This window comes from Lissotriton helveticus, chromosome 2_1, assembly GCF_964261635.1.
Source record: "Lissotriton helveticus chromosome 2_1, aLisHel1.1, whole genome shotgun sequence".
Taxonomy (NCBI): domain Eukaryota; kingdom Metazoa; phylum Chordata; class Amphibia; order Caudata; family Salamandridae; genus Lissotriton; species Lissotriton helveticus.
The window spans coordinates 668,875,719-668,891,574 of NC_136059.1; the positions used below are offsets into that span (position 1 = coordinate 668,875,719).

Consider the following 15,856-nt stretch of genomic DNA (forward strand, 5'->3'; position numbering starts at 1 on the left):
CGGAATCCCCTACAATACTCCCAGCCTTTACACGCATGTCAGGTGTGCCTATGGGAATTTCCATGTTTTCCTCAAGATTGGGTAAATAGCTCTTGCCACTCCAGCAACCTAATGCATCATAGGCATTTTTAGGATTACTATCTCTGGGGTGTGTACAAACTCCCAGACAAAAGAGGAATCCTGAGGATTCTCTGGCTGATACTGTGGGTATGCGCAGTACTCACAAATCAATCCACTGACTTCTCATTGTATCTAGGAGGGAAGGATGTGGTTGCATACCTCAGGAAAGTTAATTCTAAGGATTACAAAGGTTCATTGGAACCAGCGCATGGAGTAATCCTGGGACTATCCCATGGCCCAAAGTGCCTGGAAGTACTTTTTCTGCCAAGTAGCCCAGCAGGGCCATCAAGCATTTAGAACATCTTACAGTGCTATGCAGAAGTCTACCACTCCTGCAGTACTCCCACCACAGCCAACTTGCCCCTGTAATCGAGGGCAGTTACATACATTAAATAGCACTGGCCATGGCAATTGAATGTTACACTCTCCAATCAATCCCATTCAGATAGCTCAAGAGATTGTGGCCTGAATACCCTCACGGGTGACAAGTAGGGTTCTCTAAATCTACTGATTGATTGATTAGAACCTACATGTCACAGACCCCAATGCTAGTAAATGGGAAATGTGTGGGAGTATGGGTGTTTGCATGTGCTTGTGTGGACTCTTTTGTCATAGGGATCATCCAAACTTTAAGTGTGGCATACACTACTTTATTGAGTGCATGTAGTCTTGTTGAAACAGTCATGTGGTCTGGTGAAAAGCAGATTTACTCAATTTGAATGGACCTTATTCTTTAAGTCATTTGTGCACCTAAGTCAGACGAACACAGTAAAATAGCCCCATTATAAGTGAAAATCATTTTTTTTAAATTTAGAGTGTTGGTTTGTGCCAGGAAATCTTTGACCTGATTTGTGTGTAGGACGGGGTCGGGAAGGGTGTTATAGTGTGCAAATGCCCTGTTAGGTAGTAAACACCTACAAACTTTTATTTGTCAGTGATCACAAAAACTTCAACCCCTTTCCCAGACTGAAAAAGGCTGGAAATTCCCTTCTCTCAATGGTAAGAGTAACACCTTTTCGGGATGGAAAGGATAATGGAATATTCACAAATTGGCAGGGTAAGGTAAAAGGTAAAAGTTTATTATACATAGTTAATTAAAACCAGTGCAATACATGTTACAAGAAGAAAAATCGTAAGACATCAATTTTTAAAACCGTTAAAATAAGCATAAGATTGAAAGTACATTGCTGTTTGCACCAAGAATAGCTCAGTATGGCTGCTCAAGCACATTTTTGCATCGAGTTTTCTTGCGTCCTATTGTCTGTCTGCTTATTGGCCTGTATCTGTGATATTGATCCCCGATTTTAGCAGTCTTGGCATTCTTTGCTCGACCGTTGCGAGAAATTTTACGTATCTGCAATTTAATTTAGTGTTTAATGGATTCAGGCAGGCGAGCACCGCTTGCCTTCTGGTACTGATCCCTTTTTGCTTAAATTGATCTTTAAGGAGCAGTTGGCGTGCTTGTTGTAGTTCTTCATAGAGACAGGTAATGTGGAGAATATCACCCTTTTTTGAGTTGCAAAGCATGCAGGCCTCATTACCGTCTTTCCTAAGCCATGGTGGAAGGTACTCTGTGCTTGGCAGAATCCCTAGTCTGTATATTAAGAACTTCATTTTTATGGCTTTTGGGTAACCCTGGTTAAAGTATATTTGTGGTGTTAGAGATTTATAAGAATTGAGGGTCATCCATGCATGCGATCTTTTGGAGAATAATGCCTTGTCCTCTAGTAAGGAAAGTGATTTAACATTTTTCCAGACTAGTTTTTTAAAAGTACTGTGCCCAAGTTGTGTGTCCCAGAGCACTGAGAGTTTGGTCGCTTCCAATGCTGCCTGCAAGCAAGTTCTTGCCTGAGAAGCGTCCCTGCCTTGTATATCATGCCATATCAGAGTTTAAAGTGTCTGTAGTGGTGGTTCTAAGTTTTGTGCCAGCAAATGATGTATGCTCCGTACCTGGCTAGATCTTGCTTTAGCAGTCCGAACTCCAGTCTTATTTGAGCCGGGGAGGTATGGAGAGGAAGCGAGAACATTGTTCTATAAGCTTTGACCTGTGTGTTATCCAAGTTTTTAGAGTCTCTTCCCCGCAAAGCCTCGCTGCCATAGGTGATCGAGGGAAGCAGCTTCGCCTGGATGATTTTCAAAAAGGGAGTCAGGGTCGGTCCCATCAGTTGGGTTGCTAGGTTTTTCATTGTCAAAGCAATCAGTGCTCCTCTCCTTCTTATTTCCTGCCTCACAAATTGGCAGTGGGTTAGGGTAAGTGTTTTCTCCAAGGGGGAATATATTTTCCTGTATAGAAAAAGTTATGAAGTATATTTGTACTTATTATGATTTCTTTGCGAGTAAAAACTCAAGCACATTCATGTGTTGGTGCAAAAAAAGAATTAACCACAGTTTTCCAGTATACCTGGAAATCTTTGACAGGGGCACGTTTCAAGCGGTAACCTGAAAAACGTCTGTATAATCTAGAAATCAATAAATCTACATCCATGTGAGTTTACAAATCTCAGAGTGCAGGTTTAGTCATTTTTCTAAATTATGCCCAACATGAGGAGCAGGTGGTGAATAGCTTCATCTTCTGACAATAGTGCTCGCATCATCAGCAGGGTAAAACTAACCTGTCTCACGACGGTCTAAACCCAGCTCACGTTCCCTATTAGTGGGTGAACAATCCAACGCTTGGTGAATTCTGCTTCACAATGATGCGGGAATTGTTTTTCTTTTCTCTCCCTTGTCTGGTATGTGTGTGTGGTTAGGGAGAGGAGATGAAAGTTTGGCCTACAGGCTTCAAACACTTTAATGAACATGCCTTTGTGTTTCCAGTGCTACAAATGAGAAGGTAAATTCTTTCAGTGGACAGCTCCCTACCTTGCGCAGCTCCGCCCGGTAGCTGTTGCGCCCGAGCTCCCTGCTGCTAATATTCTGACCTTCAGGTCAGTGGTCCGAGGCCCCCTTCCTGGTGGTCTAGTAGTAGAGTGTCTCTGCTCTGCTGCTGGACTGCCCTCTGTCTCTCTTTTTTTTGCTTCACCCTTTTGCACTTATCCTTTTTTCTCCTTGTGCCTTTTTGCTGCGCTTTGCCCCTGTGATCCCCCACCTCCCTCTAGTGCCACTTTCCCACTCCCACGTTTCCCACCTACCAGCTGTACAGCCCCCCGCACACTACTTGTTGGTCTCTGCTGCGCAGTGAAGGTGCAATCCTGTGGCCTTTTAGTGGACTGCTCCCTTAATTGTGCAGCTCTGCCTGGTACCTGCTGCACTCGAGCTCTCTGCTGCTGCCTTCTGACCCTCGGGTCAGTGGTTCAAGGCCTTCCTCCACCTGCAGGCACCAGCCTGCACCTCATCCCTGATGCTATAGTGGTAGAGCACCTCTGCTCTGAGGCTGAAGTGCCCTCTGTCTCTCTTTTTTTCATTTTTTTTTCTTGGCTTTTCTACTTTTTCTTTCTGCCTCTTTCACCCTTTTGCACATTTCCTTTTTTCTCCTTGTGCCTTTTACCATGCTTTGACCCTGCGATCCCCACAGCCCACCTCCCAGCCGTCCAGCCGCCCTGCACACTACTTAATGGCAGCCTCTGTGCACCCACACAGCCAAAGGCAAGACCATCTGCGCTCGTCCATGGCTGGACCACGTCCAAGGCCACAGATTATAGTCCTCGGACCTTCCACTGATACAACGCTAGCACCCTCCTTGCCATCAACACCAGACGCCACACCGCCTGCCACCTTACGTCGCCAAAGGACACCCAAGGACCTTTTTCCTGCCAAACGGCAGCTGCACCCTGTCCCACCTCTGCACTCCAGCTTCTCCTGTCACCCAACCGACCACAGCACACCCAACGGGCTCAGCCGCATCCTCCTCAACACTTGCTTCCAAATCTGGGACCTCCTCGACTCCATCTCTCCTGACATCGCCCTACCTCACGGAAACCTGTACAAACCCTAGATCTGGCTTAGACATCGCCACTGCCATCCCTATGGCTACAAGATCACCCACAAGGACCGCACAAACCGACCATGAGGAGGCATTGCCATCGTCCACAAAAACACCATCTGCCTAACCACCCACTTGGGCAACTCAAGGACAACAATGGAACACCTCCACTTCCAGATCCAGACCATCCACAACACCACCCTCGTCAACAGATGCTATCGTCGACTTCATCTCACCCCAGGCTCTTGCATCCACTTTTAGCATTCTACTTGGCGCACTCAATTTTCACCTGGACAACCCCAACTACCAGATTACCGCACCCTTTCTGGAGAACCTCACCAGCGTAGGACTCAAGCAGCTAGTCACTGCTTCAACCCACGCAGCAGGAAAACCATTCAACCCTGTCTTTTCTGCCAGTGTAAACTTCACCTACAGCCACACAACCAAATTCCTCTGGACCGTCCAGTCCACGACTGTGTGCACTTTCCCTTCATGAAACCCACTGCACACCAATACCCTCACCCACCCCGGCCGTAGCTGAAATAAGTTCACCAAAGAACATCTCACTGCCTCCCTCAGCACTACCACACTGCTGACATTTGCCGTTACCACAGTACGCAACCTCCACGGATGGATCTCCTACTGCTCCAACTCTCTGGCACCCCTCAAGAAGGCATCCAGCAAGCAACACTCCAAGAAAGCCAGCTGGTTCACTCCTGCCTTCCATGAGTCCAGACGCACCTGCAGACAACTGGAAGAGAAATGGAGGAACAACAAAACCCCGAAAACCCACACAACCTTCAAAGCCGCAATCACCTCAAACCGCTCCCTCCTCAAAAACCCAAAGAAAAAATGGCCGTCAGGACAGTATAAACGCCAACGCACACAACAGCAAATAACTCTTCGCCATAGTTAAGTAGTTTGCCTGGCCGAACAGTAAGATCATGGATGTCCTACCCTCCCAAGACCTCTGCAACAAACTTATCTCCTTCTTCTACCTCAAGATCATTCAGATCTACGATAGCTTCACCACCAAATACCCTCACCCCAAACCCAACACTACTGCACCGAACCATGCCACTAGTTACTTATTCTTTTCTAGACTTCGGACTCTGTTTTCTTTGTTCCAGTTTGATTTTGGTGTTGACTACCACAACACAGGATCACAAATAGTAAATATATGAATTAGCTACATCGTACCTCACGTTTTGTGCTAGAATTGCTATCCAACAGCACGTTTGTGAATAATGCGGAACCATTCCATCATTGCAGCAGCTGCTTTGCTGGAATGTTTTTTTGTTTTTTATTAACTGTATTCCAGTAGTATTTTCTTATTTTCAAGTGAGTTCTGGTGTTTGCAGTCCTTTTGTAAATAGTATTCAGGGCTCATTTAAGGTTTTGCAGAACTGGAGCCCCGCTGTAAATCATTGGGACTCCAATTCCGCTAAACCTGTGGTTCAGCCAGCTGGGAGAAGCACAGGGTTTCCAGAGTCAGCTGAGGCTCCTCTGTTAGAAGTCTCTCGCCTGACTCCCTTTCATTCACAGGGCTGTCACTAGACTAATTTTCCCAGGACTTCCACTGGTTGCTTGGTGTCCCACACTGCACTATTAATGGCCCCCATGAACGAAAACATATTAGGGCCATTGATTGTTTTGTTCTTAAAGACGCTCTTCCCACTTAATAGTTTTTTCTTGAAATACAAAAACCTTTGCCCTCTTGGAAAATTCTCCTGCCTTTACAGTAACCATTTCAGCAATGGTTGCTCAGAAGCTATAGGGATCCTAACTGGTTTAATGATCACAAAAGTTATGGCTCCTAATTTTAGCACTGTATTGTGTTGCCCTGCTATTTTATCATGTATTGAGTTTTGTGTGCTTTTTACTATTGGATTTCTTCATCTACTATCAATATATTTCTATGTTGTGAAATATTATTAATAGATTTGTGCAGTTATAAAATTCCACAGTCCTCATGGACTTATTTTTACTTCTGTGATAATTTGGTTGTACTATACCACGGCTCCTGCCACACCCATATATTTGTGCCATGACTGCTCGTCAACGTTTACCTGGTTAGTTAGGGAATCTTCTGGAGCCAAATGTCTCATCTGTGCAACCCAGTTTTCTGGGTAGTGGAGAATACCAGCCCTTTCACCTTGGACAGTACTTTATGGTCCCTGTGATTCGACCGAACGAGAAACACCTTCACCGTTATTCGTGTAAAAACTGTCAGATGTGACAGAATATGATTTGGGAGATTTGAAGATCTTGAGCTCAATATGTTTTAGAGGGCACACGGGATATTTGTTTTGCGATGTAAAATGATGCACTGAGTTTGTTGTGGCCATTCCTTTTAAAAATAATTTTAGATCTTGAATGATTCAGTGCTCACTCATGAGGATTGATTGGTTGAAGGAGTGTATTGGTTGATGGAGGGTATTTGGTCTAGTTGCTGATTTCAAGACTTAACCAAAAACCACGTTCTTCTGCTCAAATCACTTTATCCCTCTGTACATCACTTTGTAATTATGTGTGATGCTAACTCTTTAGTACAGTCCCAACTAAGTCTTAACCATCCCAATGTGCCTTTATTTTCAAGCAGTTTCAATCTCCCTCACAGACTGTGTTGTTTCATGTGAATAACTTTGTTTCAAATACTCTTACTTTCATAAGATGTTCTGTGTAAAGCAAGGCAGTGCTCCTTGAAACTAGTTTAGCGCTATATTGCGTATGTAATATGCAGAACTTACAATATATCCTGACATTGAGACATGCTGTATTGATGTGTAGAAAACTATAGTCCTGAAAAAATAATTGAATGGAAGATTGACTTTTTGCTCTTAACTTTTCTTGAGGTTTTGGTCACAACTCTCATTTTGTCTTGCAGTTTTAGATTCTCCTCGGCTCGGTACCAGTGGTGAGGCAATAGCACAAATAATTATCAATGCCAATGACGATGCTTTTGGTGTGCTTCAGCTCTCAGCCACAACTGTGCGTGTTGCTGAAAATTACATTGGACCCATTATCAATGTGAGCAGAATTGGAGGAATGTTTGGGGATGTTTCCGTTAAATTTGTAGCAGTGCCAATAACTGCAATCGCTGGTAAGTAAAACATACTAGAAAAGAGGGCGCAGGAAAAAAGCAAAATGTAAAAAGTAATTCTTGCTTGCTCACAGGTTTCTTCCTGAACTCGCAGTATATTACTATATACCAAAGGCGCACATTTAGTTAGGGACTATTTCACATATAGGCAAGTAGCTGTATGCAGAGTCCTATTCTCATAGAGTATGTGCCAGATGGCACATAGTCTATGAGAACCCATTTGTGAAATATTTGGAAATCTAGATCAAGACAATGCATTAGAAATAAATTAATAAGATGTGAGAAATTGGGTTGTTGGTTGAGGGGGTTGTAATCCTACTAAAAAAACAACTTTAATCCTTGTCAGGGTGAACTATAAAAAGTCACAAAATTAACCTGTGCTGAACCTTCTGGTAGCGCGTGCCGGATACAGGGAGCAGGTTAGTCCTGCTGAAAAAGTTAAATGAGCAAAGGGCTTAGTTCGTGGTGGAGAAGGCCATGAAAGTGTTACAGATGGTTGTCTCTGTAGTATGAAGAGAAGGCCGTGCATCGTTGATGGTTGTCACTGTAGTGTGAAGATCCTGTCTGTCATCAGTGACGGTCATTGCTGGAACTTCGCGTTGACGGTTACCATGAGCTATCAATGCTGTAGATGTTCAGATCTCGCATTGCCAGTCATCGCTGTAGCACGAAGAGTCGAGTTTATTGGAGCTTCGTGTTAGCGGGCGGCACGGGTAGCATGAACTTGGCGCTAAAAGGCAAGTTCACTGTCACAAAGAGCCCAAATCTCAGGATCTCTCCTTTTCATCAAAGAGGAGTTCAACTGATGTCACACCAAGGGCCCAGGACCTGAGGGTCACCTCTCAGGGATCAGGAACTCACTTCAACAGTGGCCATCAGGGTTCAGCAGGTTCAGTTGCCGGTCAGCTGAGCAGATGCAGGGAGGCCTCTGGAGCTTTTCATGTCCCTATAGCTCTAACAGGAAGTCAGTGACCTGACCCTTGGAGTCACTTGTGGAGAAGTGTGGCTCAATGGTTAGAGCGGCAGACCCTGATGCAGAGGTCTAGCCCGGGACCAGGGTTCAATTCCCCGCCTCGGAGGGTCTTGGGCTCAAAATTTCCGCGAACCTGATAATTCTCGCCTCGGTGCCTATTCCAATCATTTAGTCCCACTCTGCAACTCTGGGCAATAGCTTGCTTAATCTCCACAACGGCCCCCACAACGCTAAGGATGCCTGGCCTCCACATTGGGGGTGCCCAGGAGTGGACACCTCACAGGGAAAGCCAGGATGGGTTCCACAGCGGTATTCGTACAAGCGCCTTGAGACCCTTGCGGGTGAGTAGTGCGCTATACAAGTATCAATTTACAATTTTTTTTGCAATTTACTTCAGCCTTGGATAAAGAGTACATGTTCAGCCTTCCTTCTCAGCAAGCAGGGCAGGCCTCAATTAGCAGGGCAGCAGGGCATCCTTCTTCGGTAGTATCCACAAGTCCAAGTGTGTACTGATGAGCTAAATCTGAGGGTCATATATTTATAACTGGTGCCCACTTTGAAGTAGGAGACACATCTGGAGTTTCCGCCTAGAGAGGTGTCTGGAATTTCCTGCCTCTCTTAGCTGGTCCCAGTCTGTCTGGGGGCACATTAGACTACCGTGAAGTGCCTTGTGTGTGATCTGAGCCCGTGCCTTTGAAGTTGAAGTGTAGTAAGTGACAGCTCCTGCTCCCTGTCAGATCAGAGATGGCCCATCTTGCCAACACAAGCACCAGCTAGACCGAATCATGTGACCCAGGAAACAGTCTGCAGGTACCAAATGACAATGTTCTAAGAGTGCCATTTTCAGAATTGTGACTTAAAATCTGATTTGACCATTAAATATGTTTTAAAATTACTGTTACTTAGATATCAAACATGATTCTCCCACTTAATCCTAATCAAAAGTTATCACTTATTGAAAGTAATAAGGTAATCCAATGTTATCTTTTGGGAGAGGTAGGCCTTGCAATAGTAATAAATGAATTTGCAACTTTTTTCGCTACTGGGACATGCAAAGCTTAAAAGTACATGTCCAACTCTCTTAATGCACTGTACTCAGCCACATGGTATGTTTAGGGCCTACCCTACATGTACTAAAAAGGAAGTTTTAGTTCTGGCAGAAGGTTAATTTTGCCAGGTTGAAATGGCAGCTTAAATCTGCACACACAAACTGCAATGGCAGGCCTGAGACATGTTTAAAGGGCTGCTTAAGAGGGCGGTATAATAAGTGTTGCAAGCACACTAGTAGCATTTAATTTCAAATCCCTGGGTACATGTTGTACGACTAGGGTTTTACAAGTAAATGTAATGTGCCAATTGGGTGTGAACCAATGTTACCATGTTTAAAGGAGGGAGCACAAGCAATTTAGCACTGGTTAGCAGTGGTAAAGTGTGCAAAGCCCTAAGGCCAACCAAAACAAATTCAGCAAAACAGGAGGAGAGAAAGCAAAGATTGTGCGGATGACCCTGGAGAGAAGGCCAGGTCCTACATAAGCTAGTAAACTTACTCTAGATGCAATTTTCCTCTACGAATCACAGATGTAAGTTTTATAATGAATACAAAATAAGTAATGGATGGAATGCTAGAATTAATCTCAGCCATTGGTAACCACTCAGTGTCACATCCTAGTCCACTCTTGTTTTTTATTCTTCAGCCACGGGTATGTTCAAACATGCTCACTGTGCCACTGGAATCAATCTGCATCTGAATGAATTGGCCTAAATAACTACAAATTGGTGTTGGGCTTATTGTGTTCAGAGAGGATCTGGCTGAGCATTTCAGTATGGACTGTTCCTGATGGAGGACCTAAGATGATTTACAAATGACTGTGATCGAATCTGAGCTGGCATGGTGGGCAAAAAAACGATGGCCTGGCATGTGGACTCAAGTATTTGCCAGTGACTGAGAGTCATACAAGTATTCCATTCATCACTCTTTTGTATTGTTTAATTTGTTGGTAATAGTGCAACAGGTGTGCTTAGACATGCGTCTTGTGTTCTGTGCCACTGAAACCAAGCTGCATCCTAGTGAATAGGCGCAAAGAGGCTGAAACAAGTCTTTGGTTGCTTGGGTTCCTATTCAGATCGCCGTGCCTTGACAGTTCAGGCTGAACTATTTCTATTGGAACATGATTAGTGCTGATTTGCAAAATGGTTGTGTATATTCTGAGGTGGTATAGTGGGAAAATAAATTTTGACTGGGATGGGGCCCGAGTAATTAGTTGTTGGTTTTGATTAATTTAATTATGCCATCTATCACTTTTTTGAGAGTTTTATAAAGGATCGTACAATGTAAATAGTTGTACATTGACTGCATTTAACTTTGTCAGCCATATTGGCCATATACAGATACACATTATACTGAACGTATCGGTGTTTGTTGCTAGTGAAAGCTGTTAGCACTGTTTCAATGTGTTTTCTGGAATTTTATTTACTAAAACACAATTGGGAATGTAATAACACACAAATTGAACTACCAACAACATTGACTGCTAACATATTCAAACACCACCAATAAAAAATGAATGTGTAATACACCCATTATATTCTTGTTATATTTCAATAATAAACCAACATTTTGTGACATTGAAACTTGTTCCATTTTATAGGTGAAGATTACAGTGTTTCCTCCTCGGATGTAGTTCTGTTAGATGGTGAAACTAGCAAAGCTGTGCCAATTTATATAATCAATGACATATACCCCGAAGTGGAAGAGTCGTTTCAGGTGGATTTGCTGAATCAAACCACGGGAGGAGCCCTGCTGGGGGATGTGACACGTGCAGTCATTATCATCGAGGCCTCTGATGACCCTTATGGATCTTTTGGTAAGCTGGGAAACATTACCTCTGAAATATATTCACACATAAATTGCCTCTTTGGGGCTAGACTATTGGAGTGTCATGGGAGTGCAAGGTTGTTTGCACCATCATTTTGTGCTTCCGTGGAATTTCCATATTATAGAAAGGGGCTGCTTTGTGACTTAAGTCCAGGGTAATTAGTGCTCCTGCACCAGATTGGCCATTTTACCATTAGATATTTTACAGGTGGGCTGTAATCTATGGGGCTGCCTTTAAATCTGTATGGGCTGCATCTAATTTTTCTCCACAGCAGCAAATCCAGTTCAGGTGGACTGATGTCGTATGGCATTGCACCCTCCTCAGCTACAGCCTCCAGCATTGGCCTGCTGATAAATCCAACTGCCAGAAAAGAGTTTAAGTCTGAAGGTCGAAATCTTCACTGGCCAATCTACGTCTTCCTTTGCTTGAACGTCAAACTTTTCCCACTGAGAGCTTTTCCCACCTTCGTCCACGGCTTAATCAATATTTCATTCTTTGTCAATTTGTCATCGACAAGCCCGTCTTCAGATTCAGCCTGCTGTCTTTCCCCTCTAAGGACTCTACTTTCTCAGAAACTTTCTAAGTCCGAATGTACCTCTTCGACTGGGACCAACTTGATCTTTGTATCTAACCTGCTCTCCATCATAGCTGGCCTTAAAACTTATCTTTGTAAAATCTAGCACGACCAGTTGCCTGCGGTTGGTGCCTTGCACATTGTGGCACTAGTTTGAACTAAAACGTTAAACAATTAATTTCTCTGGTGCTCTTTTAGATGTTTGCCCTTTTTGTAACATTTTGTTCATTAATATATTCCCTATTTTTATAAATTGGAGTGGGATTTTTATTGTGTTGTGTTTCTGACTTTTTAACTGTTTGGTTACCTATAAATACTTTTCACATTTTCTTCAGTTAAGGCTGCCTACTCTGTGCCCTAGCTACCAGGGGAAGAGCTCAAGTTTAAATTACTGAAACCTTTACTGCACCTCACAAGACTAGTGTTGCTAGTACTTGCAGTGGACTCCCACCCACACCAACAAATAAATAATCCACTTTCTCGCATATGAGATGCAATTTGTTGCCAACAAAAAATTGCTTTTGAATATTGTCAACGGAAAATGTATTATTTGGCGTGTTATGCAGCAAAAACAAGTCTTACGCCTCTTGAAAGTGCCACCAACAAGAGCCTCAGTCATTGAGCTCTAGTTTCCATGAAATCAAAAGAACTTCTCTGGAAATGTGGATTGACATGGTCTTGATAGATGTTAATTTGCTCAGAGCAGAAGTATAGGGGCCTGGCTCACCAAGTTGCTATAGTTGAATCCACAGTGACAAAGCAATCCTAGGAAATGATTGGGGTGTTTCACAGAGTCCTCAGGCGGCATAATGTGATAAATGTGACAACAACATGGCTGAAAATACCTGCTAAATAAATGAAGGGATGGTTCCGATGCTACAATGTCCAGATGTTGCTTCTACTCAACAAAAGAGGGCCCTTGAAAACATATAATGGAGTGGCCGAACCAGGGGAACAGAATTGCAAAAATGACTAACACTGCCAACTCACAAATAATACTGGTATGCAAATATTACAGTATAAACATTTGAGCCAATATATATATATATATATATATATATATATATATATATATATATATATATATATGTATTTCCTCCACAAAGCAAAAAACAGTTCCAATTTTTGCTTTATTGAAAAGCACACTCGGAGCTCGTTGTAAAGCTAAAAATGCTTTATTTGGTGCATAGGTCCTCTCCCCGTATCCCCTTTGACAGATGCGTTTCGCCTCGCGGCTTTCTCAATGTCGATTAGTGTTTAGTGAATCAACCATTTTGAACCCTCCAAAACGTCATCATAGCCATGAAAACAAAAGATGGACTCTTAACCCAAACCAACAATAACACTTTCTATGGGAGCCATCTTATAGGAGGTATAAAATGCAATAACAATTTCATTTTGTAAAGTGCAAGTGCTACAAAATTTAACGAAATATATAAACCAAAATATAAGGATTTAAAAAGTCATTTCATGAGACAAGTATACTTTTGTAAGCAGAACAAATACATTATCTGCATTATACTTTGCCTGTCTCAAATCTTAATCGCAGTAGGCAGAAGGGAGGTCATATAATATCTACCTGATAGATAAACATCAGATCTAATTCCCATGTTACTCAACCTTCTGCGTTAGCATAATTGTGCCCTGTATGGGCTATATCTTACATAGAAATGTCCAACAAAAATTGCTATTATAGGGTATTCCTATCATTTACAGTTCCTATATGGAGAATAAGGAATGTACGACGTTCATGGAATAAGTATGTCTTCACATATTTTGCATACATTTACGGTTATCTTACAGTTCTTTTACATATGGTGTACCATTGAACTTATAATATAGCTGCTTTTTCTACACATCATATTGCCACTATTTATTCTAGGTGTGTCCAGAGTTCCTCATCATTGTTGAGCCCAGCCGGACTCATACTTTGGAGTTCTATAATGTATCGCGATTCCTTCGCTCTGAGTTTTTTCAGTCTGTCACCACCCCTTTCCTGCTTCTCAACCCCGTCAATGCAATAATATTGCAACAGATCCCTGTTGCTTTGATGGTAGATTTCAAAATGTCTTGCAACGGGGTATGTTGGGTCCTTGTTGGTAATTGCCCTTGTGTGTTCTAAAATTTGTTTCTTTGTGGGGTTCTTGGTGCTACCTATATATCTTTTATTGCACGGACAGACTAAACAATATATAGTATACTCAGAATTACAATTGTAGAAATTCTTAATGGTCCTTATCGACCTCGGGCCCCCTGGTCCACCTTCAAAACTAGTCATTTTCTTACTAAATTTGCAGGCTTTGCATTTTCTGCAAGGGAAAAAGCCATCAATCCCCAATTTTTTCTGCATGGTGTTAAATTTAGTAAAGTGGCTGTGTATGAGATGGTCTCCTATTGAAGGACACCTTTTATAAGTGATGGGCGGGCGTTCTGGAATGTGGGTTTTTAAAACATTATCTGTTAGTAGGATGTGCCAGTTCTTCTTGAAAATTTTAACAATTTGTGCAGATTGATCATTATATGTAGTAATCATTCGTACCACATTTTTCTCGGTCTTAGATTGTCTAGATTTTGTATTATTGGAAGAAAGTAATGCTTTCCTCTCAATCTGCTGCACCTTAGACTCCGCAGTTTTTAGGTGTCCTTTCTTATAACCTCTGTCTACAAAGCGTGTCAAAGCGTCATTTTTGGCACTTATATAGCTTTTCTCAGTGGAACAATTGCGCTTTAAGTAGGGTATGCTTTTAATAAGGCTAGTTGGATGATGGCTGCCTGCATGTAGTACTGCATTACCCGCAGTGGGTTTTCTGAAGAGACGAGTTGATAAAACATTGCTTTCAATATAGACCTGTAGGTCTAGATAATCGACAGTTTGATCACTGATATTTCCGGTAAATATGAGATTGAGATTGTTATTATTTAGTGATGCGATGTACTCCTCAGCAGAGGAGCGATCGCCTCTCCAAATAATAAACAAATCGTCGATATATCGCGACCAGTGCACAATCCTATCCAGCCATTGATCGTTGGAATCCCCCCAGGCTACGTGCTTCTCCCACCAACCCACGAAGAGGTTCGCGTAGCTGGGGGCGAAGCACATACCCATCGCTGTACCTCGATTTTGTAGGTACAGTTGCCCATCAAATATAAAGATGTTATTGTGGAGACAATATGTTACCATCTGAAGCAGCATTTCATTGTGTTGAGTAAATTTAGGATGCTTCTGACCTAGGAACCATCTTATTGCTTGCAAACCATCCGAGTGACAAATACAGGTGTATAAACTTGTGATGTCTAGAGTTATAAGCAATAAATTATTTTCCCATCTAATCCCTTCTATATGTCTCAGAAAGTCCTGAGTGTCCTGTATATATGATGCCAGGTTCTTTACAAAGGGAGATAGGAATGAGTCCACATATATTGCAGTGTTCTCCAAAAGGCTGTTATTGGAGGCCACAATGGGTCTTCCTGGTGGATTCTTCAGATGTTTATGAATTTTTGGCAAGTGGTAGAATGTGGGCAAGGTGGGTTCTTCACAGAGCAGGAAGAGATACTCATCATTATTAAGCATGCCTTCCTCTTTCCATAGTCCCAACAGTTGATGGTATCTAGTTATACTTTCCACATAGATGACCCGATTGATTTTAGTATAACAGTCAATATTTTCCAATTGCCTCATTGCTTCTTTCTGGTAATGTTGTTTATTAAAGATCACCATATTTCCACCTTTATCTGAAGGTTTTATCTCTATAGATTTGTCACTTTTCAATGTTTGCAATGCTTCCCAATATTTCCGTGGAATATTGTACTGTTCAATTCCTTTGTGGCATTTTTTGGCAAGATTTTTCAAATCAGTGATTACAGCTTCGTTAAAGACGTCTATGGCATCAAAGGATGTATGTGGGATCTTTCTTGATTTCCTTTTATATTCACTATTCCCGCTTACTTGTTTGATACCTGCAAGTTCCAGATGTTCCTGTGTATTAGGTGCTCTAGATTCGCCGGCACCTAAGCTTTCCAATGCTTGCAGAGTTGACATTGTTCGAAAAGTATTTACAGTTAATGGTATCTCCGGTATTTCCTCATTGGCATAGGTGGAATTGGATATAGATGTTTCAACTTGCGGATTAATAAGAAAGATCTTTTGGAATTTCAATTTACGGATGAACTTGAAGAGGTCTATGCGGACGCCTGCAAAGTCATATCCTGTGGTAGGACAGAAAGTAGGACCTAACTCTAGAACTTTATGTTCATCTTCCGTTAAAAAAAATAAAAATATATATATTTA

The 15,856-nt window shown here is 42.3% G+C and overlaps 1 protein-coding gene across 1 annotated transcript in view; it reads left to right on the top strand.

The window, feature by feature from the left end:
- Positions 1–15,856, top strand: part of ADGRV1 (adhesion G protein-coupled receptor V1) — a 2,034,994-nt gene that overhangs the window by 518,926 nt on the left and 1,500,212 nt on the right. The window contains exons 29-30 of the mRNA XM_078677778.1: positions 6,930–7,145; positions 10,767–10,982. Coding sequence (XP_078533904.1) covers positions 6,930–7,145; positions 10,767–10,982 — 432 coding nt within the window. The remainder of the gene's footprint in view (positions 1–6,929; positions 7,146–10,766; positions 10,983–15,856) is intronic.